The sequence below is a fragment of the Mustela lutreola genome, chromosome 8, assembly GCF_030435805.1.
Source record: "Mustela lutreola isolate mMusLut2 chromosome 8, mMusLut2.pri, whole genome shotgun sequence".
NCBI classification, from domain to species: Eukaryota; Metazoa; Chordata; class Mammalia; order Carnivora; family Mustelidae; genus Mustela; species Mustela lutreola.
Window position 1 is genome coordinate 27,125,063 of NC_081297.1, and position 27,999 is coordinate 27,153,061.

The following is a 27,999-nucleotide window of genomic DNA, read 5'->3' on the forward strand; positions in this document are numbered from 1 at the left end:
GAAGAGATGATGTCCCTTTAGATTGCTAGTCAGGCCTTGAAACTATCTTGCTCTTTTCCATTGACCTCTGAAAGCCCAGCGGTTATCAGGATATTTTCTTGGGAAATTCTTAGAAAAACAGAACTGATCCCCCGTACCCCAGCCCGCGAGCTCACCTCCACCACATGTGGGGGAAGAAAGAATTCCAGGCACGGGACCATCTTTGAGAATGTTCCTGTGGGTTTAAACCAACCCTTGGCCAGGACTTAAATGATATGGAAATAGATTAAGTGGCACTTGATTTGTTTTGCCCTTGAGGGAAACCACCTGTGGGCAGTGCTAAGAAGCTGTTCACACAGAAAATATAAAACGATCTGCCCAGTGCAGAGTCGTGGTGATCACTGCGAGGCTGGTAATAGTGCCACTGATGGGGGGAGAGGCTGGCAGGTTATTTTCCCGGTGATCTTGGCCTTGCTGTTAGTGATCAGGTCATAGTATTTTTATTGTCAGCATCGTTACACGGGCGGGGAGGAGGCCAGGTTGCAGGGGAGCAGGGAGAAGCGTTTTGCATGTGGGAGATCCAGCCCTGGTTCTGGCCTCTGGGCTGCAGTCTCTCCAGAGGAGGGAGCACGGACCATTTAGTGAGATTCCACGGTAAGAGAAGAGTTGGGGGACCTGCCTGTTGTGAGCTAATGTGGATGCCCCATGGGCGATTAGTCTCCAGACCCCCAGGCCCCCTGAGGGCATTACTGCCTCACCTGGACCCCCACTCCCACTGCAGGCTTGCCCCTTCTAGGGGCTCTTGCCTTTACTGATTTGAGGAGAGGGTACGTAATAGAGTCCCAGATCGGGGATGGAGAATTAGGCTATGATTAAGAACACTGGTGGGTGGTGGATGGAGCCAAGTGGAAGGTGGTTGGAGTTCCTGAGGTTTGCTTCTGTGGATTTTTTTCCCTTCACACTGCCCCCTCTGCCATCACAGTGAACCCTGAATTCTTCCTCCCTCCCTCTGCTCACCGCTGCTCCCTCACACCCCCACCATTCTCCACGCTGGATATCTCCCTCTCCCTCACCCCTGCCTCATTGCCTCATCCCTCTCCCTGCCTTGCCTGCTCTGAACCCTGCTAGCTGACCGGCTCTCAAACATGATTTTCATTCTGACACATTCATGCTTGCAAAGTTGCAAATTCCCATTCCTTAGTCAGAACCAAGGTCCCCTGTCCGCTGGGGCACCCGGGTCATCTCGGGGGGCACAGCAGGTCAGCTGCCCTGGCCCCTGACAGGAGCTCCCCACTGTCTCCCTCCTCCTCACCAGCCACCGTCCCAGCTGGATGTGGCCCTGGGCTCTTCCCTTCCTCCTCTCTGCCCGTCCACTGCTGACTTCCCCTCAGCACATCGGGTGCAAAGGATCGTGACTCCCCTGAGGGCAGGGAATAGTCTTCCATTTGGTTAGTATCTGTAGCCCGTCTCCTTCCAGAAGAACCTAAGGCAGGTCTGAGAGGGAAATCTCCAGGCACACATTAAAGGACCATAGCGATCTGAGGAAAGCAGAGAGGGGGAAACCCAGAGCCACCAAAAGATCATGACCCTCGATATACATACCTGTCATTTCTTCTAACAAGTATTTACTGAGCCGTCAGAATACACATAATACACATCAAGTATTTATTGCTGGGTGCCATCACTCTAGGCACTGAGGTTGTAGACGTGAACAAAAGAGAACCCTCACAGAGCTAAAACTTCTCCAGAGCAAAACAGACACTTAGGGTCTGCTGAGAAACAACTTGACGATATAATCAGGACGCCATCATTCGCGGTGGGTCTTTATGGAATTCGGGCTTCACTCGGTCTGTAGCTAACATGAAGTCAAACTCCTCTCCCTGCCCAGTGCTGCTTGAAATGTCAGTGTGGTTTGTTCTGTTTGGACTGGTCTTGGCAAGTGGGGAAGCCTGGGGTGCTCTCACCCAGCGCACCCATCTGCGGGGCAGGGGAGGACGTGGCGGGGGGGGGGGGGGTGGCGGGTCTGTCTGGGTCGGCGGGAGGGACCCTTGCTCAGTTCGTCTCTCTCCATCTCTGCGCAGAAGACTCTCAGGTCACCAGCACACTGTCCCCCTTACAGTCTCCTCACAAGGGACTCCCTCCTCGGCCACCGTCACACAACAGGCCCCCCCCTCCCCAGTCCCTGGAGGGACTCCGGCAGATGCACTATCACCGCAACGACTATGACAAGTCCCCCATAAAACCCAAAATGTGGAGCGAGTCCTCTTTGGATGAGCCTTACGAGAAGGTCAAGAAGCGCTCCTCCCACGGCCATTCCAGGTAAGCCGGGTCTGGGAGGCCACAGGGGTAAAAAAAGCAAAGGCTGTCCTAAACCGCATCCACCAGTCAGTCATCCCTCGGGCGATGGCCTCCCTCCCAGACGGCGGGTCCGCAGTGCTGTGCTCACAGCGCCCTCTGCTGCTGACCCTGTCGAGGTGCAGCTCCGTCCCCACAAGGAAACGTCTAGCCAGCATGTTCTCACAGGGCTGAAAGGTGGTGCGATGACACGGGAGGTAACGAGGAAGTCTGGGGCGGTACTACTCTGCATGGCAAGTGAGATGCCACTCGTAGGAATCCCAAAAGTGGCTCAGAATCCAGCACCATCGTCCACCAGGATTCTGGAACTGGACAGCTGTGGTCTTAGCTGTATGTTATCAGCTTACTCAGCTGAGATTGCAGAGAGGGGTTATTGGAAGGCATTTTTGGTCCGTTTCTCTGTTTTTCTCATTTCCTTTAATTACGCCCTTTAAAGCTCCCAGTGGCTGTCCAGACAGGTAAATATTTGTCGGCTGGAAAACAGAAACTTGGTTGAGGGCAGGGACGACACAGAACAAGGCTGATGAGGGTGTTTGTCTCACACCACCATGGGGATCAGGGGTGGGGACCCCCACCCACTTCTGGGGTGATGGCTGAGTACCACAATCGGAATCCGAGCGAGAGGTGGGGTGGTCCTGGGCCAGCTTTCCCGACACCAGAGCTGATGTCCGCAGCTAGGTGGCCCCCGGGAAGAGGACCAGTTGTGTCTTGGCAGTGACCAGCCTGGTGTCCTCTGGTTTGCAGCAGCCACAAGCGCTTTCCCAGCACGGGGAGCTGTGCCGAAGCCGGCGGGGGCAGCAGCTCCCTGCAGAACAGCCCCATCCGCAGTCTCCCCCACTGGAACTCGCAGTCCAGCATGCCGTCCACGCCGGACCTCCGGGTCCGGAGTCCCCACTATGTTCATTCCACGAGGTGAGTGTACCAGGCCTCGGGGCCACTTTCCTCCCTAGAGCAGATCTCCCTGGCCCCAAACTGGCCCAAAGAATGGTAAACTAGGGGCAGGCCCAAACCAGTGAGGGAGGTTCCTGTTAAAGCGAGGCAGGATGAAGAGCCGAGCAGGTGGCGGCCAGCCCATGTTAGCTACAGGACCTGTTCTTATCCCAGTTATGTTCAGTGGGCACCAGGAGTCGCCTGGAGAACCCCAAGCTTCTAGAGCCAGTGGGCATGGAGCTTCCCTTTTTTTTTTTTCTTTTTTTTAAGATTTGTTTAAAATTTATTTGTTTAAGCAATATCTACCCCAACTGTGGGGCTTGAACTCAGAACCCTGAAAGGAAGAGCTGGCTGCGCTACAGAGTCCGCCAGGCCCCCATGGAGGGACATTTGCTGGTCAATGTGGAGGCAGGCCAGGCTGGCCAGCTTAGAGGGAAGCATGTTGGACCCACACCAACCTCGCACTGACGCGGGCAATCTTTATTCTGTAGTCTCCACGTAGCTTCCCGCTGATGTCTCTGTTTCTCCTGGACTTCTCAGTGCTGCAAGGTGTAAGTTCATTGTAGAGCAAAAAGGACAGGCAGAAGTGAAAACGTGAATCACACTTTCTTTTTCTGAAAAGAGGCAGAACCAAAGCCACCATTCCATTTTATCAAAGCCTGATTGCCCAGGACTGTGACACGAAGGATGGATTTATACAGGATAAGATTGAGCTGTCCAGGCAAGATTATCTCCTTCATCCTTTCATGCAACAAGTATTTATCAGGTGCCTTTATGTAGCAGGTACCCCTATAGGGGTTAGAGCACTGACAAAACAGACCACACTCCAGCCCTCACTGGAGTGACATTTTAGCACCGGGGAGTCACAAGAAAGAAAAATATATGTCAAGTGGTGATAAGCACAAGGAAGAAAAGGGAACAGGGCAGGAGTCTGCGCAATGGAAAGAGAGTCTCTGTTAAGTGAAAGCATCAGAGGCAGGCAAGTTCTCTTTAATAAGATGACATTTGAGCAGAGACCTGAATGGATGGGGTAGCAAGTTCTGAGGCCATCTCGGGGAATGGCAAGGTCAAAGCCCCAGAGGCAGGCCTGCACTTGGTACATTCCCAGGAGGCCAGTTTGCCCAGAGCAGGTGATAGAGAGGGTGGGACCAGAGAGGAAACTGAGGACCGAGTCCCAGAGGGCCCCTTGCCGGGGACTTCAGGTTCTACCCTGAGTGACAGAACAGGAACTCACCTCTCCCTGGCCAGTGGGGCCACCCTGAGTCTCACACGTGTCCTAGCATTGGCCACCCCTGCAACAGAGGTGGGTGCTTGGAGTGTGGGCCCAAAAGAAGAGCGGGCACTGTAGACAAGGTAGTGGCAGGGTAAATGTTGGCACCAGGCATTCCGAAGTGCTCATGTGCCCACAGGCTTCCGTCGTAGTTTCAGGGGAACGGAAATCCATTTCTGTTGGTTTCATACTAGTATTTGGTTGAAGCCTGTGAAGAGCCTGCTGTGGGACTCTTGTTTGATCTACAAAAAGTGGGTGTTTCAGATGATTGAACATAATACTAGAAATAGGGATTCTCTTGGTTCTCTTTGTATCTATGGAAGCCCTTTCCACGATTAAAAAAAAAAAAAGAGAGAGAGAGAAAAGAAAACAAACAGGCCAGGCTAGTGGCGTATTTTTTCAGAGGACACCCTTCCTTGGGTGCTGGCTCCTGTCTCAGGCCCCCCGGGGACTCAGGCATCACACGCGAGGCCGGGCTGGCTTCCAGGGATCTGCTGTCTCCTCTGGCCCCTGCGTTCACCTGTCGATGACAGGGAGAGTCCTGACTCCCAGGGCGGCCCTGCTTCTCCTCTGTCTGCTAGATGGCAGCTCCGGGCTGGGCGTTCTGCCCTTTCCCAGGTCCGAGGATGGCAGAGCCCGCTCTCCGCTCTCCGTCCCCCTCCCTCGGGCCCCACCCACCCACCCAGGCACCGTCTCCTCGCAGGTCGGTGGACCTCAGCCCCACGCGGCTGCACAGCCTCGCCCTGCACTTTAGGCACCGGAGCTCCAGCTTGGAGTCCCAGGGCAAGCTCCTGGGCTCGGAGAACGACACGGGGAGCCCCGACTTCTACACCCCACGGACTCGTAGCAGCAACGGCTCCGACCCCATGGACGACTGCTCCTCCTGCACCAGCCACTCGAGCTCGGAGCACTACTACCCGGCGCAGATGAACGCCAACTACTCCACGCTGGCCGAGGACTCGCCGTCCAAGGCGCGCGCGCGGCAGCGGCAGCGACAGCGGGCGGCGGGCGCGCTGGGCGCGGCGAACTCGGGCAGCATGCCCAACCTGGCGGCGCGCGGCGGCGGCGCGCACGGCGTCTACCTGCACAGCCAGAGCCAGCCGAGCTCGCAGTACCGCATCAAGGAGTACCCGCTGTACATCGAGGGCAGTGCCACGCCCGTGGTGGTGCGCAGCCTGGAGAGCGACCAGGAGGGCCACTACAGCGTCAAGGCGCAGTTCAAGACCTCCAACTCGTACACGGCGGGCGGCCTCTTCAGGGAGAGCTGGCGGGGCGGTGACGAGGGCGATGCGGGCCGCCTGACGCCGTCGCGCTCGCAGATCCTGCGGACTCCGTCGCTGGGCCGAGAGGGCGCCCACGACAAGGGCGCGGGTCGCGCTGCCGTGTCGGACGAGCTGCGCCAGTGGTACCAGCGCTCCACTGCCTCGCACAAGGAGCACAGCCGCCTGTCGCACACCAGCTCCACGTCCTCGGACAGCGGCTCCCAGTACAGCACCTCCTCCCAGAGCACCTTCGTGGCGCACAGCAGGGTCACCAGGATGCCCCAGATGTGCAAGGCCACGTCAGGTGAGGTGGGGGGGGGCACGACCTGGCACATTCGTCCTCGTGCGGGGTGGGGGTGGGTGGAGCCAGCGGCTTGTTTGCAGGGCTTCTGGTTTGCTCAGAGTATCCTGAGTTCTAGAAACCTTGGCGTCAGACCCATGAGACTGGAGGCCTTCCAGGGGAGCCTCCCTCCTTCACGCCTGCGATGCCAGTCTGGGTTTTGCAGGAGCCATAGATCTCGGGGAACATGGGGGCAGTGCTGGGCTAACTGGCCCCCACTTCGGCTTCGGAGGTGGGAGTGCAAACCATCCCTCCAGCCACTTCCTGTAGGGACATCCAGAGAAGCTCTGTGCAGAAGGGTCTCGGGTTTTATCTAGTGCAAGGTGCACCTTCACCCTGGTTGAAGAGACACTAGTTGGAGACCCGAGGGGCCCCTTCCAGACGGCTCCTGGTGCTGGGCTTCGGCGCCAGGGCCCTGGGATTCGGGGCTGTCCCCTGGGTGGGGCTGAGGACAGCTGTGGGCTCCAGTGCCAGAGCTCAGCCCCAGCTGCTCTGGAGATCCCCTCTCCGTGATGTTAGGAATGTGACCGGAGGAATTTTTGTAGTATCAAGATGATACTACATCTTGAAAACTTTCCTAACCTGATTAAGAGTTACTTTCTATTCTTGTACTAAGTACTGGGCAGGGCCAGAGTGAACACCATCACTGCTGGCTTCAGAGGCTACTTTCTCTTCCCAGCTCCTGCCTGGGAAACAACAGTGTGACAGTGGCCATCAGTGCTCAGCAGTGAGGGGCAGGGCTCTTAGCACACACACAGGGCAGGGAGGTGGGGGCATGGCCAGGAGGCTCTGCTCAGACTGACCATAGGGAAAGAAAAGGGAGGAGGTTGAGACATAGTAAAATGATTTTAAAAAATGGAAGAATAAAATGAGAGTGAGTAGTCAACAGAAGGAACTCCAAGTCAGGATCTGGCTTGTGACGGGCGTTAGATGAGGGTAATCGGGGGAAAGACAGAAAAGGGGGTTCACCTTTGGGGAACAGGAAGGGATTCTTGGGACCTGGAATGAGTGGGACAAAGAGGAGGGACGGGCCACCAGCTTGGGTGCACCAGGGCTCACAGCTCCTGCCTTCTGTCCCCGTTGACTCATTCATTATGGCCCATCGACCAAATGACAAGTTCCCGAGATGAGAATAGAGTGATTCAGGCAGCCATGAGAGAACCATGGTCCTCGCCCCTCTCCACGTTCCTCCTTCATCTGTTACGGAAGCCCGGCGAAATGTGCCTTGGACTCTCCAGGTGGATTTTGGGAAGGAACAAATGAATGCATTACATGTTACCATTTAAAGAGCACAAGCCTCTGGAATGGCCTTAGCAGCTGCCAGCTGATGGGAACAGTGGTTTCTGTTCTGTCAAAACGGTAGCGCTTGCCTGGTAGATTGGCTTCCTGGACAGAGATTCGGTAGCTCTCCAGGAGCGTATGGTAGGTGACAATTCAAAGCAGCGTCTCTGAGGGTTACTGATGAGAAAGATTCCGTTCCCAGGAAGGCAGAGGATGCGTTCCAGGAGGATTTACTTTACATGAATTTTTCTAGCTAGAAAAATGCCACCCGTATCCATACACTAGTAGTCAAATTTGGATGAGCTTTCCTATAGAGGCCCTGCACCCTTGGACGTGTCCTCAAGTGGTCAGTTATAGGCCTGAAACAAGGAGCAAGTGCTGGCCATCTTTCTGGAAGTTCTCTGTTCATAGCACTGTTTTAACAATGGGGCCACATCTGAGGATGCCCAGAGGCCTCTCTCCCTGGTGTCCAGAGAGACGGGCTCTTCCTGGGGCTTCAGATTCCCTGCCACAGTGGGGGCTGTCGCCATTCCTGTGGCCACTTCCCAGTGCGGAGCTGGAGCCTAGGAGCCCCAGGTCAGCTGGACCTGGAATGGAGCCGCATGGTTTGAGGATGAAAATGGAACTGGTCAAACGTGGGGGGAGGGTCGGCATCTCCCCACTGTGACCCTTCTACGGGGTCATATCTGGGTTTTCTGGAAGGAAGTTCACCTGAGTTGTGTGTGAGCCCTGTCTCTTCTGGGTCCCCTCTCTGCAGCTGCCTTACCTCAAAGCCAGAGAAGCTCAACACCGTCGAGTGAAATTGGAGCGACGCCCCCAAGCAGTCCCCACCACATCCTGACCTGGCAGACTGGGTGAGTCCCCCTTTCAGACTTTCCAGACTCCTCTTCCAGGCTCTAGAATGATCCTCAGCTTGTTAGTGAGGAAGGATGTAGTAACAAGTACAAGATCCTAGTGACCGAAGGGTTTGTCAGCAAACACATGGTGAGGGTGTGTTCCTGGGAAACCTCTTCCTTCCCGAAGAAGCTGCGAGAATGCTGTTCCCTCTGACCTGGCTCCTTTCCATGGCTGTTCCTTTAGACAGGCTAGGGGTCTCAGCTCCCTCTCGACACTGGTCCCAGGAACATGGGGAAGGTCGGTGCCCGAAGGTAGACTGCGCTTCTTGGTCACAGCCTTTGTATTTGTGTTCAGATGGTCTCAGGTGGACTTGCAGGGCCTGGCAAGAGGCAGAGGATCTGAGCATCAGGCACTGGGCCCTGTGCAGGCTTCACTCGCTCCCCAGGGTGTTCCGTCCAGGAACCAGGATGCTTCTGAGGGAAAGGGGCAGGAGGCTCAGAGCCCGTCTCCATCCTGGCCGGCTGCTTGTTTGTAACAAACACCGGGCACTGGGGACAGGCACCCTGAGAACCGTAAGACAAGGTCCACCCAGATGAAGCAGCATTCCGTTCCTTCTCGGGCTCCAGCGTGGGCAGAGCGCCTCTGACCTCGTAGACAGTTAGAGCTCGCGACTCCCGAAGCTCCGAGGACGCACGGAAGCTGCTGTCCTCGAGGTCCCTGCCACCTCTGTTGTTCCTCAGATGTCGCCTCGACCTGGCTGTCACGTCCTGTCGGTGACCGTGGGGTGAAGAAGCGAGGGATCCCTTGTCTGGCTTTAGTCAGGCCCCCGTTTGCTGGAGCGTCCGGGGGAAGGGTTGGCAGCTGTGCGGGAGCAGGATCGGGGGACCGTGACCGGCTCCACTGCCGGCATTTCTGGCTCCTGTGCTTGGCAGATGTTGTTTCCTTTCCTGTTCACTTATCTGTGGTGGTTTTAAGGCCTGGCTCTCTGGGGCCTTAGTGTTTGACGGAAGGGAAGGTGAGCTAATGCTTATTGAGTGCTTGCTGCGTACTCAAAGGCCAGGAGCTTTTTCTAAGGTGGAGGCGTTTGTATGTCCCTAACTGCGGCCTCGAGGGGGCAACACGCAGATCTCTGGGTTTGACAGAGGAGGGTCAGAGAAAAGCCGTGCCCTGCCCGGAGTCACATGGCCGAATGATGCTGTGTGTGTTCCCTGACCTCCGGGGTCTTGTCTTTTTCTGCCAGGCCGGTGGTTCTTGCAGTGTTGTCCCCAGACCAGTAGCCTGAGCATCTGTGGCCTGGGATCTTGTGAGAAAGGCAGATTCTGGGGTCCACCCATGACTACGAAATTAGAAACTCAGGCGTGGGACCGGGCAGTTGTGTTTGAACAAGGTTCTGAGGCTTGCTTGAGATTGCCCGGCCCTGAGCTGTGCCCCCTGCCGCCTCCCGCTCCGTCTGCCGTGGGAGAACCCGCAGTCCCAACTGCAGGGAACTTGCAACCGCTCCCATGTCTCGGTGTACCTTTGGGGCCACAGCTCTGTCCTTGTCCCAGATCATCATGACCCTCCCTTGCATCCCAGCCGCACGCCAGCTCCGTCTTGTGGGGTCAGGCAGCTGCTGCAAGGCCTCGGGCCCCAGAGTTGCACCCAGAGAAACTCCAAGAATGTTAGGGCTGCTCTCAGGATGGCACCTCCCGGGGCCAAACCCTTCCACCCAAGTAAGAACTTCAGGTTTTAGCCTGTTTGGCTCCTCCATGTTTTCTGGATCATGCCCGGTCTGCCCTGATCTGAATGTGACTGACTGACAGCCGGCCGGAAGTGGGTGAACACAACCCCAAAGGCCTACGTGGCTTGTGCTGGTCTTGATACCTGGGTGTCACCGCAGAGAGCTGGTTGAGGCCTCAGGACCAACCAGAAACCCACTGGAAACAATCTGGGTCCTTGAAGTGAACCTTTATCATGTGGAGGTGAATGATCATTAACAACCAGTAACTACTCCCCGCGCTGTGATCAGAAAATGGGAAATGGGTAAAAAGTGCCAAAGCCTGCCTTCCTCACGGAACTGAGGAGGTCTCGGACTCACTCCAGGGGCCTGAAAGCTCTGCATGCTGGGGTTGTCTGTCACTAACACTGGGTGTGGAGTCAGCCGATCTCTCCAACGTATTAATAAGCTACTAATCATGTCTGTGTCGGTTCCTCTCTTTAACATGACCTCTCTTCTCTTCCTTCTTCTGCTTTCCTTTGTTCAGAGAAGCAACAGAAAACTCACCCATTATGGATGGGTCTGAGTCTCCAACTCACCAAAGCACTGATGAATAGAGGTACCGTAAGGGAATGTTTGGTTCTCCTAGCCCTCCCCCCTTCGCTGCTCATGAGTTTGTGGTCTCACATGTGCTGCATGTGTCCCCCCTGCCCATACCGTAATTTCCAGAAGGAAACTTGTGAATGGTGTGGAAGCTGTTATTGTTATGTCTTATTTCTGGACACCCATGGAGCTCTGTGTATATGTCTGTTTTTATAGCAGATGTTAGTCCCCCGTGCTACTTCCCAGAAAAGACCTCAGAGTATGTTCTAGCCCTTTTCAGACTCTGTGTATGTATTGGTTTAGTGACTATGGTTTAGTCCATGGAGAGAAGAGCTTCTTGGAGTTGACATTTCAAAGCACCTAAAGCAGACCTGAGTTGACCTGGGCACCTGAAGATCACCCATGATTTCGTCCAGCATTCCTGAGGGACAGATGCAAACTCTGCCAAATGCCCTGCTTTCCAGAATGTGGTCCACCAGCATTACCTGGGGGCTTGGTGGAGAGCTGAACTCCTGGGCATACTGAAATTGAATCTGCATTTTTATTATGTGTTTTTTTTTTAAGATTTTACTCATTTATTTGACAGACTGAGATCACAAGTAGGCAGAGAGGGAGAGAGGAGGAAGCAGGCTTCCTGCTGAGCAGACAGCCCAATAGGGGGCTCGATCCTAGGACCCTAGGATCATGATTTTAGCCAAAGGCAGAGGCTTTAACCCACTGAGCCACCCTTTGCCCTGAATCTGCATTTTAATGAGCTCCCTGGGTGAACCAAATGCACATTGAAATTCGCGAAACCCTGCTGTAGTGGGCAGAAAACCAGTACCTCCTGGTCAGGTTCTGCTTCCCAGGGCCCAGATTCCAACTGGTAGATAAGACACTGAGATCTAAATAGCATTTCAAGGGTCGACTAAAAAAGATAAGGATAGTGGATAAAAAGTTATAAGCTTTTTTTTTCAGCCAAAAATAGAACCCTGTGTCCCAGGAACCATGCTTGAGAACAGGAGTTCTAACGGGAGCCATGCAAGGAGAGGGAGGAAGAGCAGGACTTAGGTATTAACTACCCCGAGACTTCAGAGCATTCCAGGGGGAGCAGGAGGACTCGGGCTTATAGCAGTAGCTCTTGAATCTGGCTTCCGCGGCTTGGGGTGGGTTGGGGGCGGGAGGCGGCGTTCCACGGGCAAAAACACAGATGCAGCAACAGGCAGGGGTGTCTGATGACCAGCAAAGAGCCTCATCTTGTTGTAGAGGGTGAGTGTTGTAGAGACTTCTCCCTAAAAAGTAGGGCAGGATGAGGTCCTGAACAAACTAGGAGAGACACGTGGAACAGTTTTTAATGAAAGGTTCCTGAGTTGGCAGATGGGAGATGAGGAAAACAGGGGCTTAGCCTTTGAGAGGAAGATGGTGCTCAATGAAACAAACTGAGGAAATCGGAGAGACTGTATAGGCTTTATTCAGTAATTCATGACTCGGGCAGCATCTCTAGCAGATAGAAAGGAGCTGTTCCAGATGAGACTTCTCTAGGCAGAAGGGAGCAGGAACATGGATTTATACGAGGCAAAAAATTGACTGGTTCTTGCAAGGTCATTTTTGATTGGATTATGACTCTGGGAGAACTGATGCTAATTAAGTTGAGGTCTCAGTTTGGTGATGTGGGTCTTAGCATCGGTGACTCCATTTTGGGCTTGTTTTCTTATTTTTAACAATTCCTTCCTTTTATTCAGACTCCTAGCCTCACCAAGAGATGTGATCAAAACTTAAGGCATTAGGGTTACTTGTAGCTAACACTCAGTTCTCACAGGTTTTGCTGAATCTCTGTGTGGTACTCACAGGTCACTAGATCAGGTTCATTCTATAAGCTGGTCATTCTCTTCGTTCCTTTTCTGAAGTTCTGTCCGTAGGGAGATCCTTTGCTGGGTGGTGAATGGCTGCAACCATGTAGTTAAAGCTTTTGAGAGCAAAGCGTGCGCGAGTGGGACGACTGTGGTTAGAGCAGAGGAACAACTTCTGAGGAGGACCCCACGGACGGAGTCCCTTTCGTAAGCCCACTGCCGTGTGCGGGGGTCTTGGATAACTGAGTCTTTGCTTCCTGGGAAGCATCTGTCCGAGTTCAGCAAGTGGCACTGTTTGGCCACAGCGGCACCTCAGCTGAGAGACACTCCGGGGCTACGCGTCGGAACAGCTCGGGCAGAGAGCCTAGGAATTCGTGAGGCAGGTCTTGTTCTAGAAGCCAATTCTGCAACATCTGCGAGAGTGAGGGAGAAGTCCCAAAGTGCAGGCTCGCTCGAGCTCACTCCTGCCCAGGAGGCGGACGATCTGCCAAGGGAAGCAAACTTGGATTCGTGAATGCTTCTTGGTCATTCCTATTTGAGTCTGTGGCTTGGGACTCAGAGGAGGACAGCCACGGAGGCCAGTACAACTCGAGGTCTGTGGTTTTATTTGGTTATTACCCTTGCCTGGTGTCCCTTTCTTTGGACAGAGCCTGGATGCCAAGTTCTCTGGGCCTGGGGTTCGTAACCAGAGACTGTGACCTGGTGCACAGAGGGGCTGTGTTGGGCCCAGGGCAAGTGAGGCGCGGGCAGTCAGGCAGAAGTTTGTGATGGGCAGGACTGCGGGAGCAAGAGCATTGTGGGGAATCCGGCCATCTTCCGGAGGCCAGATTACCTCTCCTGTGGCAGTGGCTTGAGACGGGTGCACAATGGCATTATCTCTGCAGGCCAGAGCCAGGAGAAAAGTGGACAAAAGGATCATACAGACCTTCATGGAGTAAGAAATTAGGGGAAGAATGGTCAGAGAGGGAAAAAGAAATTTGCCACACCTTGGGAGGAAGCCCTCAACCTTGACTTGGTACCCCTCTAACTCGTCAGTTTGAGTCTGGCGTCTCCAGCTTCTGCACTGGACCAGACGGGAGGTGGAGCCTTCTTTGGTTACAAAATACGCACCAGTGTCAGGGGTCAGGAGTTCTTGGTAGGATTCCTTCCCGAGTCTCAGTTCTGCAAAATCAAGTGGCTATAAATGACAAAACACTTTAAAATGCTCAGATCTGATTGGAGTTCATTATAATGAAACTGATAAGGAAATTTGATTATTTCTGTGATATACAACATTTAAAGATAATAACTGAAATTATGAATAACATTATACCAGGACATATCAGATTTCTAGAAACTTCATACATTTTCAAGAATAACATGGTCTATAAAAATAACCTAAGAAGGTTTTTATTACTTACATGACAAAGCTTCCCATGTAATTTAACGTAGCAAATAAACCTAATTAGTGAAGCATCTTTTGTAAGGGGAGAAACAAATCCTTTGAGATTTTCCAGGGACACTCTAGAGAAAACCAGATACAACACTTACATCTCTAGTTCCTTCAAGACGGAATTTTGTTATCCTGAGGCCAGAATTTTACAGTAATTATAGAGCTTTTGAGATGATGACAGGAGGAAAGGGAGTGGGTGTGGAGATTTGAGGATTGCTAAAAATGCTAGGTGGGCTCTGCATTGCTTCCATTTAAATGGCTGTACTTCTGTTCTTGTAAAGACTTGAGTTGTAAGAAGTCAGGGAAGCGGACTCCGATCAGGATTCCCACCCTTTGCCAGCTTCTGCCGCTTTTCCCAGGCTCTCACCTGCAGGGTCTCAAGCAAGTGAGGCATAAAGTAGAGCGTATAGCCCTGGAATCTATCAGAATTGAGCAAGGCTCTCCATTCATTTCCATTTTAGTTTCCCGTTGGCTGTTTAATGGACTGACTGGTCACCGGTTATCAGAAAACCCCTCAGAGTCCCGTCAACTATGAGAAGGACTCATATGGAGGCCCACCTTTGGGGCCAGTAACGGGGCAGACTTTTGTTTACAGTCAGGTAGTCTCTTCAGAGGGAAAAGACACTTCAGAGGGTGAGCGGATCATGAGTGCTCAGGAAGAGTCACGTCCGTGTTACGGTCTTGGTTTTGGGTACCTCTTGTGGCCTTCACTTTTCATTATCCTTTGCATGACTCTCTTAATGAAGCTATTCTGGAATTGTGAAACCTTTTGGAGGCTTCCGCATGCCCACGAAGGTGGGTAACCCATTCTGATGCGTTTGGCAAACCTTGCTTTCAGGTTGACTTACGTGGATTATCTAACTGGAATGTTCCCAGTGATGGTGAACCACCTCACTAAGTAGGTCAACTGAGGCAGGCTCCAGCGGCCAGAAATGGGGTTCATGTGGGAGTGGCAGAAGAAGTGCACTTTGAGAAATGCAGGCTGTAGCAAGCGACAGGTGAGCGTTGAGGGCTTGGGCAGGCTGGATTTGCAAAGTGTGCGAAGAGGGAAAAGTCCAACCAGAGTCTAAACAAATTCGCCGGCTGCAGGACAGGAAGAGATCCTTGGCATAGTTCTCTGGTTAAGCAGTCAGTCTCAGTCTTCTGTAAGTAAGTTACGTATTTACAGAAAATCAATTTCTGAGTTCTTAAGTTCCATTCTTCTGAGGGGACAGGGGACATGTGTGAGATTGTTCATTTCATAGCCTCTGGTTTAAGATTGAAATCCTTTCACATTCCCCACTGTTGCTCAAGATCTTTTGCAGAAACCATCACTGATAACCATGTTGTTTAGGCATTGTTTTCCCTTTTATTCCTTCCTTAATCAAAGATGTTAGATGGAGCACAAGCCCCTTGGAGGGAAGACCATCTTTACATGTGTCATGTGCCACAGAGGAGGGAACTGGAAAGGGGATCTCAGTGGCCCCATCTCAACAACAGCAAGGCCAAAAACCAAACCATGCATATTTGCAGGGGACAGGAAAGTTCAGAAAGAGACTAAACCGAATTGGCTTTGGGAGACTGGCTGGTGGCCTCTGATTTCTGGGAAGAGCTAAAATTTGTGTAAGGATAGGTTAATTTTCCTTTATGAGCCTGCACTGATGGTTTCCATTTTGTCCTTGACATACGTGACTCCATTTTAGTTTGGTTCTACATTTCCCCTTCAGTATCGAGTGAGGGGCAGCAATCATGCAATACACCGCTGAATGTCTTTTGCAGGGACTTCACCTTTTGATGATCCGTGTTGTTTCTTCACTCATACTCGTATCTTTATTCTTTACCATGCCTTCCTTCAGGGTGAGAACAGCTTCGGGAATCATAGCAAGCAAAAGCCCACTCCTGAGCAACTTATATTGGGTCAAAGTGGACGGTCAAGGCAAGGAGACCTTGTCAAGGGTGTAGATGTCAGACAGCTGCTTGCCGAAGGCTTGGAAATGCGTCAGGCTCGTTAACTTTCACAAAGGCCAGATGGGAAACTTAGTACTTTAAAGAATCATAAAACAAAATGACAAGTAGGATAGAAAGACCCAATTGTAGTATAGATTTAAACCATAAGCCTGGTCTTTTTGGGAACCAGCTGAATAAATCAGAATTCCAAGATGAGTCAAACTGGACTTGTAACCAGTGGCTTTTTCTCAATGTAACTGAACCTTGACTTCCCTGGAAGTGTTAAGCCAAGTCTGCATCTTGACTGACTGTGGCACAGACAGCCTGTACTGCCAAGAGGTAATCGAGGGCTAGCTTGCCGTCCAAGACAATTTTAGGCAGAGAATCTAGGGAGTCTTGCTGGGCAGCGATAGCCTTAGCACTTGAGTTGTCAGTGGTTCGATGGGTTAAAGCAAAGTCTGGGGCCCTAGCCTGTTCGTGCACCCCTAATCAGCGAGGTAGAGATCAGCCAAAGGAAGCGACTCCTGAATTATGAATGCTTCCTGGTCTCCTCTAACCTGATAATGTAAATTCAGGGGAGCTGACCAATAAGTTGTCTCAGTTTGGCTGCGGAGAGTTGGGGTTCACTGACAGAACCAGAGGGAGAGAACTGCTTATATGCCAGTCTGGGTGCTCAGAGGCCCCAGGAGGAGGATCAGCGCCCCGCCCCGGACAAAGATCAGTGCTGTCGGGCAGAAGCGGCCCTACTCAGGGGGTCAGCGCCACGTCTGCTCGGTCCAGCCAGGGGTTGGTTAGGTTTTTGGCACATTCAGGAAGTCAGTCTCCTAGTCTGAAATAGAGAGTTGTTCTAAATTCCTTGTCAAAGCAGATGCTTCTGGTGAAAATTCTTTGTGATTAGGGGTGAATCTGATTTAGAAAATCGTTAAGAGCCTGGTGATGCCAGTGGACTTATCTAGGGCACACGGGTATCTATACCTCGTTGGTCAAGGACCGGTATCACTGGAGAACGGTAACAAGAAGGCACTGGGAAAGCCTGGCTGCGAAGTAGAAGCTGACACTGAAGGGAATTCGGATGTGGTTTATGAAGGAGAACTGGCTACAGGAAAGCCCAGGGGTGCCCCAAATCACGGACAGATCAGAGTTTGCGAAGGCTGATTCAGCAGTCTGAGAGGTTGTCTCCCTGGGCAGTTGTCTGTAAGAGGGAGCGTATAGTTTTTCCAAGTCTTTCCAAGGAGTAACAGAAGAGAGCAGATAGAAAAACAACACTTACATAGAGGAGTCTGGTTCATTTTTGGCCGTCACAATTTTCAAAGAGAAGAAGGACAGTGGCCGAGGCCTGGTCTGACACCCGGGCTAGCCCTCCGCTGCTGGTGGCTGGAGAGCTTGCGGCTGTTCCTTTCAGGTCCCCTGACTCCTGGACCTTGGGACAGATGAATCCAGGGGCAGATGCCTCCAGGGTTAGCTGGGCAGGAACTGGTCAGCAGTACCAGAAAGGTCCTTTCACAATAGGGCAGAGGGAGTCTTTGACTTGATGTCCCTTCCAGTACGAATGCTCTCTGGCATGTGGCTCATGAAGGTCAGGTGGTATTCTTGTTCTGGAAAGAGAGAAGAAGGGGCAATATCCTAACAGGTCTGGTTGGGCAATCTGAGGGTCAGAGTACCAGGAAGGAGGCAAATGCGTGCACCCGCCAGTTACTGCTCTGTAAGGAACAGCTTTTCTTAAACATACGGACTTGAGCTTCAGAAAGTCCAATGACCGCATCTTGGTCCAGAGAAATTCCAGAGTTGCACAGAAATTTCCTAATGGGGTTTCATGATGCCTTTAGTCCTTTCGACTAGTTCTGGAGATTAAGGAGGGCAGGGCAGGGCAGCCTCTAAGGCACAGGAAGGGCTGTGCGTGCCCTGGGGTCGGCAGGCCAGGGACATGGCTTCTGAGGTCACTATGCAAACCTGTGGCAGCGGCCCAGGTCCAGATGGTGTTCTCAAGTGATCTTGTTGCTACAAAACTGGCAGTGGTTTGTTGTCAAGGAAAGCTTCTTTTTAAGCCAATTAATTAAAAAACTTTTACAAATTAATTTTGGCATTATCACCCAGAGGTAGAAAAAACATCACCCAACTACAACATACATCCACAGACATAGAGATCTTCAGCTTTTGTTTTAAAGTGTAGCCAGGAGACCAGTATGAGAATGCAAAACTGACTAGTTTACAAAAGAACAGCTGGAACTAAACCATGTTTCTGAAAGTTGGGATAAATTCAGGTTACCGGCTCAGACAGCTAAAGCATTTGGGGAGAAGACATTTAAGACTGTCATTCACCTAATTCCAAATAGCCTCCCCCCTTTTTTTCTCCTTCTGGTAAGAAAGACCTCCCTGAAGTTTGCACGGGAAAGGGATGGCCTACGAGACAAGTTCTGCAAGTAGAACATTCCCATCATTCCTGGGAGAAGGCCTTTGTTTTTAAATTCACATCAAGCCTCTTGAGACAAACTGGGAAGGGTTGGGGATTGGTCAAAACGACATGTGGGATCTGACTTGCTCCTAGAGCTGTACTTGTTCTGGTGAAGATGTGATTTGTCCTCAGACAGGAACCCTTGTTTTTAATTCCTCGAGAAATCGGGATGCGACATGAGAGACATCACAGGCTGACCCACCATCCCACTGCACCCTAGTTAGAATGGAAATCACCAGATTCCTGTGTTCCAGATTTAGAGCTCAGTCTCTGGCTTGTTCTAGTAAATTTTTCCACAGATGGCAGCAAGATGTTTTTCTTGCCCTCTGAGGACATGGGGAGAAAGCTGCCCATGAGGTTGCTGTCAGGCTCTGGGGAGGATAGTCTGCTTCCAATCTGGCCAACTTCTGACCAGAGAGCTTCCTAAAAATCCTTTCAACTCTGTCAGGTTTGAGCCCAAACAGTACCTATTCCTGGCTAGGACTGAACACCACCATGGACACAGAAGGTGTCCTCCGAAGAGGGTACAGAGAATACCACCCGCCCAGGAGCCAGAGCCACTCCCAGAGATGACCAAAACAGGCTGAGACACTTCCTGAGGACTGGTGATAAGCACATGGAGTTCAACCCACATTTCTGCCTGGCAGAAATTGGGGGGTGGGGGGGCAAGGTGTTGGCTGCCAAGCTCAGCTCTCAGGACCCAGGAGACAGGAGGGCAACAGCTGTCCCTGGGAGAGGTTCAGTAACCCGTCAGTTTGGAGTTGGAAAGGAAGGAACTCCAAATTTTACCTTCCTCTCTCGAGTGGGCTACAGAGATTTGGGAGAGAGGACTCTGGTAAGGATTCCTGCCTGTGGCGGGCTTCTGCTAGTTTTTCCAGGATTCCCATCTGTGGGCTCCAGAGCGAGTGGGGTTTGAAGTACAGAGTGTATCTCATGCACTACCGGAAGCTGACGGGGTGCCCCAGGTTTAGTTTCCGCTGGGCTCTTTCAGGAGTCACTGGTAGCAGCTGCAAGAGAATCCCTCGAGGGCCCCGTGTGGGGACCCTCCTCTGACAGCCGTGTTACAGGCTCACGTGGTCTCTTGCGGGCTGGAAGACCACTCGGATAAAGGAGTAATACCACGAGCGCTTCGGTACAAAGGAAGGTAAAGGGGAGTCGCAGGAGTCCCAGCAGGCGGACAGTCTTTTGTTTTAGGTACCACCTCTGCCTTGAACTTTTCATTACCCTTTTGCAATGAATCAGAATTAGTGAAGCAGTTCCAAATTTTGAAGCCTTCCGGAGGCTTCTGCGTACCAGTTAAAACATGGATCTCATTCTGTTTGGGAACCCCTTACATTCATGTGCACGTCTTAAATGAATGAACTTGTCTCACTGGAACATTCCTCATAAGGATCTCTGGGATTCTAGGTTGTCTTCAGTGCTGCTGGTCTGTGTGCATGAGACACCATAACTATTTTTAGCATGAAACCCCTGGGGTTTGGTGGGGGCACCCAGAGAGCCTTGAGATGACTGGGATCCCATTTTGGGGGGGTTTTTCCAAGAGGTCTGATCTAAGACCAGGTGTCCCTGATTGCCCGGGATCGTCTGGTGGGTGACAGGTGACCCGGTGTAAAGCCTACGTGTCCGTAAGCACCTTATCTTACACAGCAGTCTTACGCTTTGCAGGAGGTAGTCTCACAGAAAAGTGGCAAGTGTTCTAGCAATGTCCACGGTCCCAATTCACTGGCTTGAGAACAGGGAGAGATCCTGGGCAGGTTTTGGCTGCTCAGGAGAGAAGTGTCCGTCTTCTATTGATCAGGGAGTTACAGGACATCAATCTCTCGGCATTTACGATCCGTCCTTCTGCGGGCATGTGCCTAAGCGGCTCCATTTCACATTTTCTGGTCTTGCTCTGGACTGAAATTGCTTCCCAACGGCCACGGTGATGCCAGCGTGTTTAACCAGAAGGCACCCAAGCAGCTGCGCCAGGTGGCACATGCCGTTGTCTGGAACCAGAGGACACGAGCTCTCAGCTGAGCCTTCAGTCTCTCAGAGACCAGTGAATACCCAAGAGGAGCATGCCTCTGGTTGGGGTTCTTGGGGCTTTTCGCAGTGTACCTGGTCGTGGAAGTTTTCTTGAGGTCGACCTGGTGGCCGTCTAACCCATTCCGTAACCCATTTACCCCAGCACTGGGGGGCAAGCGCCCTAATGGCTTCTCAGTGCTTGGCCTGTGCCCACCCATTTTGCAGCTTTGGCTTCTGAGGTTCTCATGAACATCACATCTGTTATTCCTTCACCTCACGGGCAGGTTAACAGACCCGCAGTAACCGCAGAGATGATGCCGTGCACTGGCCAAAAGGAGGTGTCAGGTGCGCACAACCAGCAGCCCCCAACACGTGGGCCCTGGGGACTAACTGAGACTAGGGACTGAGGTTCCAGGTACAACCATCGGCCAGCTCAAGCCAAGTCACCACGCCCTGGCCTGGGACTGCAGGTGAAGTGAGGGCCGAGGACTCAGAGCCACCTGTCAGGCCAGACAGTGTTCACTTAGACCGGGAAGCCACTTCCATGGGGAGCTTAACGCAAAGAAAGCAGAGCTTGGAACCGAGAGGAACTTACCCTCGGCCTCACGAACGGTGACAGAGACACCTCGGGGTTCACAGTCTCCGCTGCCTGTGTTTCTTGCTGTCCCCAAAGCCGTGTGAGGTCTCCTTGGGATCCCAGCACTGCCACCAAACTGTTAGGAAACAAAATTCAACTAAGTAAAATTTCGGGATCTTACTGGCTTTTAATCAAGTTGCAACCCCAGTTGTTGAGGAACTAAGGACAGGTGTCCCCGTCTTACTAAATCAGTGTTTACAGGAATAGTCCCGCAGCTCTGGAAGCAATTCAAAGCCCTTCCACTAAGGGTTTTTTTGTTCTTGTTGTTACAAATTCCAGAAATCCTTCTTGGAGGAGCTTGCCTTCTCTATCTCTGAGACATAAATGCTCCAGCTGGTCTCCTCCAGGACCTGTCATACAGGCCGTTTCTTTGAAGTGCGAACTTCAGGGCAGTCATTCTTACCAGAATGAAAATGAAAAAAGAGGGCAAGTCTATTTGGAACTTAGGGGAGTGAAAATCCTAAGTGTCTTCTCCACAGGTGCTTCAGCCGTCTGAGCAGGTAGCCTTAATTTATTCCAACTCCCAGAAACAATTTGGATCCAACTATTGTTTTAGAAATGGATGGGTTTTCCGGTATCATGCCTGTCTCGTGGTTTAGAGCACAAGGGGAGCCAGACCTGGCTAGTTCTCATTCATCTCTGCCTCCAATTCCTGCCGCCACTAACTAACGTCCTCCTGGGCTGAAGGCTGCTTGGCCTTGCTGGGCCTCTCTGAAGCTGCGGGCGGAGGATTCTAACTGGCCCACCTGGGTCACTGGTTCACCTGGGGGAAGGGGAAGGGCAGCGTCAGGACCACAAGGAGTTAGGGAGGGACCAGCCCCAAAGTACAACATATAGGTTCCCCCAGTGGATCCAACCACCTCCTGCCAGAAAACTTTCTCAGTCCTCAGGCACATGGCGAACGGCACTTCCAGGGCCCTGCACCGCTCAAATGCCCTAACAGGTGCCCATGGCCAGCACCAGGAGGAAGGGCGCATATGTCACTTTGCTCCTGAAAGCGGCCTTCATCCCACTGGGCCAGGAGTCCTAGCCCAGGACTCTCAGTAAAGGCCTCTGGATGCCACCGATGCCTTGGGTTTTCCAACTTTTATGGGTTTTTTAAAAGCCGGATAAGAAACATCTACAAAAACACAATGCCTTCATCCCTTCGTTCCTAGCAAGGTCGGCCAGTCAGACAGATGCACCCAACAGCTGCTCTCGCTCACCAAATGGCTCATGGGGCTGGGGGGAAGGTGCTCGCTCACCTCACTGCAGGGCATGGGGGTCGGGGTCGCTTTTCTGCTACCCCAAGCCCTAGCGCCAAGGGCCGGGAGAACCAGGACTCTTCTGACATACGCAGAAGCCCCATGGTGTTCCCAAAGCAGCAGCTCTACCCTGAAACAGCATATGCTCTGGGGCCTAGACACACCTACTGCCCCGGAATCACAGACCAATGTCACTCACAGGACATGTTGCTTCATTACCTGGAGGCTCCAGGCCTCTAGTTTCGTCGCTGTGGGACTCGCTACAAATCGACACTCAGAGGACAGTAGGAGCCATGCTAGGAACAAAGGCAACAGCATCCAGGGGGCGCCAGGCCCGACATGCAGTGCGTGAACAGAGCCCAGAGTTGAGCAGGCCAGTGGTAGGGCTGCAGCCAGCGGGGCAGGGGAGAGGAGGGCAGGCCTTCATCTACCCACGCCGCATGGGCTGCTCCAGGCCCTTAGCCCGCCTCCGGATACCAACCGGGCGAATGCCACCCGCTCTCCTGGGTCCGTGGCGGTGAAGTCTGACCTCTACTCTTGCCCCGAAAGAGCCAGTTTGGGATCAGAAAGGGGCGGTTTCCTAGTCCTGAATACCGGCCTCGGCGTGTCTGTCGTTACCTCGTCACCTCTCCCAGCCTCCACGGTGATGCGTATCTCGAGGACTTGAAAAAGTCTCTTTTTTCATTCTAGTGTCCAATACATTTCCCATAGTTTCTGTAATCAGAAAACAGTGGATATAATTTTTAAAAATAGTGTGGATTCAGAAATTTTTTAAACTCCTTTCAAAATATCTCCGTTTACTTGACACTCTGAACGTGCTTCTAGGACCGCATACAAATGCAGGGAAAGCTGGTGGTGCCTGAGTTCCCCTGGAGGGCGACCCAAGCAGCTGTTCTGAGAGAGGACTCTAGGCATCCCGGAGGTCTGCACGCTCCTGAGGCGTGGGCGCAGAGGGCAGGGCCCCGACCGGAGGGTTTCCTAGAGTTCTCAAGCCCCCGTCTCCCTCTCCTCCTGCACAGGCGTCCCTGGTGCAGGGCTCCTGAGCGTGGATTTCTTTTTTCTGGCCTGTGAGCAGCTTCGCCCTGCCGGGCCCTGACTCAGGCCGACCTCCCCACGACCCAGGGAGACCCCCCGCAGTAGCAGACCCCCCGTGCTCGCGGGCCGAGGAAGGCCGCGCTCGTCCACTAACCTGCTCCTCTACTCCTCGCCCTCCCTGCAGGAGCTACACCGACAGCTGTTTCCTGGATTCCTCCCTCTATCCAGAACTAGCCGACGTCCAGTGGTACGGGCAGGAGAAAGCCAAGCCCGGGACCCTCGTGTGAGCCAGCCGGCCACAATCTGACCGCCTCAACGCCATTCAGAGATCACCTCACTGCCTCTCATTTGCCTTACCCAGACGCACTGTCACCCTGCACCAGCTTCGGCCCTCAGCACTTTTTTTTCCTCCCGTCTCCGCATCCCCTTCACCCTTAAAACCCTGACTGAGGAGACATTCTGGAAGGTTCCGGTCCCACTGTGTGTCCCCTGGCGCTCTCGCCCACAGAGAGCCAGGCACCAATCCTCAATGGCACCTCGGTGGCTTCCCCTCACCCCGGGGCCGTGACAGCCCCCAGGCCAGAAACCATCAGGGAAGGTAGCAGACATCCGATTCCTGTGGACAAGTGGCAGGAGAACAGGAAAGGGGACTTACGTACAGGGTGATCCCGAAGGACTGTTTGTTCCGCTGTGGTCAGCCTGCCACCCGCAGGCCCACCAGGCGCTCGGTGAGGAGGACACCTCGCATGCGCGGGGACTGCTCAGTTGACACTTGGAATGTTCCCTGGGGGAGTCGCTGTTGGGGGAGGGGAAGGAGAATGAACAGGAAGCGTCATGTGTCAGAGATGCATCCAAGGATCACAATCAGTTCTATGCTGCCAAAGATTAAAAAAAAATTAAAAATAAAACAAAAAAATATGAGGGGCCAAGAGGAAGACATTCTTTCTGCAGTGAAGTCTTTTAAATTCTCAACTGCTACTACTCATCACAAGTGAAAAGTCAACCATTTGTAAATTGTTTCCATCTCTTTATCCCTCGCCCTCAATGTCCCACCTTCTCTCTCAGGCCAGAGCCTGGAAAACTTACCCGGTCAAAGGAGCCAGAGCGGCACTGCGGCCTCGGGTCCCCAGGCCTGTGCCCACGGAGGCCAGGCCCGCAGGTGGGGAGCAGGGTGCGCCGCCAGCCCGGGTCGCGTGGGGGTCCGGGCCCAGCCCCCTGCCCCGAGCTGCTTTCCTGGTGGGATCTGTAGGAAGCGGAAGGTGGGGGTGGCCAAGCGCGCTTCTCTCTCATTAAAACAAGCAGTAAAAGCGTGTCCTGTTGTTTTGCACAAGGTGTTTGATTTTACTTTTTATGGGAAACCAAGGGAAAAAGCACATCACGATCCATTCGAGTGTTTAACTGTTGTGGCTCATTTTATACTTGTTAGCACACTTGTGTGACAAAGAGCCCAGACCCGACTTCTCTCGGCACCCGGTTACCCATGTGTCACTTACTCCGAGAACCCAACTCTGCCCTTAGGTAGGAAGAGTTTACTCCCGTGTCTACTAGCAGGCGGAGCGGGGCTGAAGAGCACGCCAGCTCCCCGGGGGCCCAGGGGCCTCCGGCCTTGGCAGCGACCCTGATCGACCACAGTGGTCTGCAGAAACCCAGAGGAGAAGAAAGAGCTGCATGTTTACATGTGTTTTGAGCTATGCTTAAGACACAACTGGAAAGCCATCTATCTTCAAAGGCCTCAAAATTACTTTTCTAATCATAACAAGCGCACACTCTTAGTTGGGTTATTCAAAATGGCACAAACACGGTCTCCACGGAGGTGGTACGCTGTGCTTATGGGCGCAAGGGGGGCGGCGGGAGGGACGGTTTTTCTCACTTGTAACGACTTCCTATTGGAAAGGCATTTGACAGCCAGGGACAGGAGCTGGGGTGGGGTAGTTTTGTGGGAAAGCAAAACCACAGGTAGCTTTAGAATAAAAAGAAAAATCTTTTTTTTTATGTATGTGTAATCCGAGAAGCACGAGACTACCAGACCAGGAGGGAAGATGGACCCTAAAAACTCAGTTTAGCAATGCTCCCTCCGCTGCAGCTTCGAAAGCGCTGTGGGCTCACAGCACACTGGGACCACTCCGGACAATTCAGGGCTTGCTTCCCCAGCCCTGTGGGCACCGGACTGGTGACACAGCTTGGGGAAGGGACGAATATTCACACAACAGGTGGGTAAACCCTGCGGGATCAACTAAACTGGTTCTAATGTTAACGGATTCTGGGGATGGAGGGGGCGGTTATTTTTGTTGCTCATACTTTGAGGATCAGAGCTACGGCCAACAGGTTTCTTCCTTCCCCATTCGGAACACTATACACTGGGCCATTTTTCTTTCACCCCAGAGACATACTGGCTAATCAGACTGAACTGTGTGCAATGGGAAAAGTCCAGAGAAACAGAGGAGGTGACGAGGTCACGTGGCTGCAGGTTAGACAGCATGTCCCATAGTTTCAAATCCAGCCTGCAGTCCCTCGGATCGCGCGTTTAGCCCAGCTGGGTGACAGGGATAAGAGATGAAAATTCTTTCTCAACGCTTGGGTTTCAAATTCAGGAGGCAGAAAGGAATGGAGAGGGAGGAAAATTATAGTTCAAACGCCACGAGAGTCTGGTAGGAAAGACAGAGATGACGTAAAACAGGTTTTACTGTTGAGCTGCGTTCAGTTACTACAAAATGTACATAATGTTAGTCCTTTGAGAGCCACGGGATTCATGATCAGTGTGGCAGGGAACGGGAGTTAGTGCAAACAAGCACTTGTGAGCTCTTCACAGATCCGTCTTTCTTTAAAACAAAGGAAGATGGAATCTGAAGCTCCTGGTCTGGTATAAAGGCCCGACTGGATTCTTTGGATACGTGTAAGAAGTTGCCTGTTTAGCCTGAAGACTGGTAGGAACACCTACATCAGACTTTGTTGTAAGACAGGTGGATTTTTTTTTTTTTTTTTAAATGCAGGTGAGTGTTGAAACTGTTAAAATCCCGATTTGTTTTCATTCAGTGTTAGTTCTAAATAGAGCAGACCCCTCCAGGTGCTATCAGATGACCAGTTACTGCTTAGTTAACTAGGTGTAAAGTTTTACATACACATTCATGTCAATAGTTTATTACACGTCGTGTAAAATGGACTCTAGTTTAATAACGGGGAGAAAGGGTTAGGTTGCTCCTGAAACTGACTGTAGAGCATGGAAAATGATTTTACTGGATTCTGTTCAACTGTAATCAATGAAAAGGATGTATGTTGTAGACAAAGTTGCAGAATTAAAAAAGAAATCTGCTTTTAATTTATTCTTTTTGTATTAAGAATTTGTATAGTACCTTTACATTTTGCAAAACAGTGTTGTCAACACTTATTAAAGCATTTTCAAAATGAAAAGATCTCAGCTGCCTCTTGGAGATTTTGTTTCTAGATGACCCACAGTCTGGAAATCTCTAATTCGGGTGCCTGCAGCCTCGCTGGACTCCTTTTTTAAAGTCAATTGAAAGCTCATCTCCTTACTGGCTTGTTAGATACGGATGAGCTCAGTTTGTGTGGTCAAGTCTAGTTCTCCCTTACTCTAACGGGCTTGTTAAGGATACAGAGATAATCCATTCTCAGCTGTGTATTCTACCGCCACAAAAAAGGGTCTGAGGTTAGAGGTTGGTCTTTGTCGGACACTGTTGGTTACAACTAGTTACCTGTCTGCAGTTCATGCCAGGTTTGGGTCCTGTTCCGCACAGAACTCTATGTGGTGGGGGAGAGAGGGAATGTGGGCTTCAGAGGCCGTCCTTGGGCTCTCCACCCCTGTGCGGTGCCCAGGGCCCTGCAGGAAGCCAAGGGCCCATCAGGGAGGCAGCGGGATGCTCAGGCTCCTCACCAGCCCCGTGCCCACCCACCCTACCATCAAACCCATCCCCCACCGCCGGAGTCACATCCCCAATGCAGCAGCCTGCGGGGTCCGCGGGCACCAAAAGCCCCCACCCAACCCTGCTACTTAATGATAAGATGGTGACCTGCTCACCTTCGTAAGGACGGTGCTGCGGTCGCGTGCCCCGTCCCCTGGACCAACAGGCATGTCTTCGCCAGCAGGAGCCCAGACGTCTATAAGCCAAGAGCACCCCCCAGATGGAAAGCCCTTGCTGGAGCACTTGCAGCCCGAGCGAGCTAAGCCCTGCCAAAAATGAAAACCATCCACAGAGAACGCGAAGCATGTGGGACGCAAGCTCATTAGGGCATTTACACTTCTGAGCCTTCCCCTGCGAAAGCAGCCAGGGGCTCCGTATCTCAAGATGATCAGCACTCACGTCACACAGACAGATCTTCTCTAAGTTTTTTCCCTGCAGACATGTCACAGCTCGGGAGACAAATCCATTATCTCCTCATGAAGCTCTGACGAGCCCACGAAGGCAAGCGGCAGGAAGACCATGCTTTCACACTTCCTCCACCTTCTACACCACACCCACACCCACACACACACACACACCACCCCCACGACCCCATACTAACAAAGTGCTCACAAAGCACTTCTACACAGCTATTATTCTGGTTTTCGGAGAACACACCCAAAAATCCCAGTAGAAGGCATTAAAAATAGCCCAGGCCTTAGGCTCCTCTCTCCCGAATACCAGTTCAGAAGAGGCGGTCCGTAACCTCCTCCCCAGGGCGGGCGTCCGAGAAGCCCCGGCCGGGGGAGGCAGGCAGTGCCACGCTGCGTGTCTGGGCAGGGGGAGTCCGGTCTCCAAAAGCGTACACTTGCACAGGTTAGACACAGACCCATCACCGCAACAGAAGAGCAAACTAAGTCACCGACGTTAAAGGGAAGGAAAAGAGTCAAAGGGGTCCGAAGGGGAAGAAATCCCCGAGTGTCTACATGGG

General features: G+C 52.4%; 1 protein-coding gene across 10 annotated transcripts in view; it reads left to right on the forward strand.

The window, feature by feature from the left end:
• The window catches only part of FRMD4A (FERM domain containing 4A), a 609,448-nt gene extending 582,928 nt beyond the window's left edge, over positions 1-26,520 (forward strand). For 7 of the 10 annotated variants that reach the window (XM_059184088.1, XM_059184094.1, XM_059184092.1 and 4 more), the window contains 5 exons: positions 2,061-2,298; positions 3,079-3,246; positions 5,238-6,100; positions 8,175-8,271; positions 23,297-26,520. In XM_059184088.1, the coding sequence (XP_059040071.1) occupies positions 2,061-2,298; positions 3,079-3,246; positions 5,238-6,100; positions 8,175-8,271; positions 23,297-23,399 (1,469 nt within the window). In that variant the 3' untranslated portion in view covers positions 23,400-26,520. Of the gene's footprint in view, positions 1-2,060; positions 2,299-3,078; positions 3,247-5,237; positions 6,101-8,174; positions 8,272-10,497; positions 10,570-23,296 lie in introns of all 10 variants that reach the window. The other 3 variants (XM_059184090.1, XM_059184093.1, XM_059184091.1) reach the window with 1 other exon arrangement.
• Positions 26,521-27,999: the final 1,479 nt, after the last annotated feature.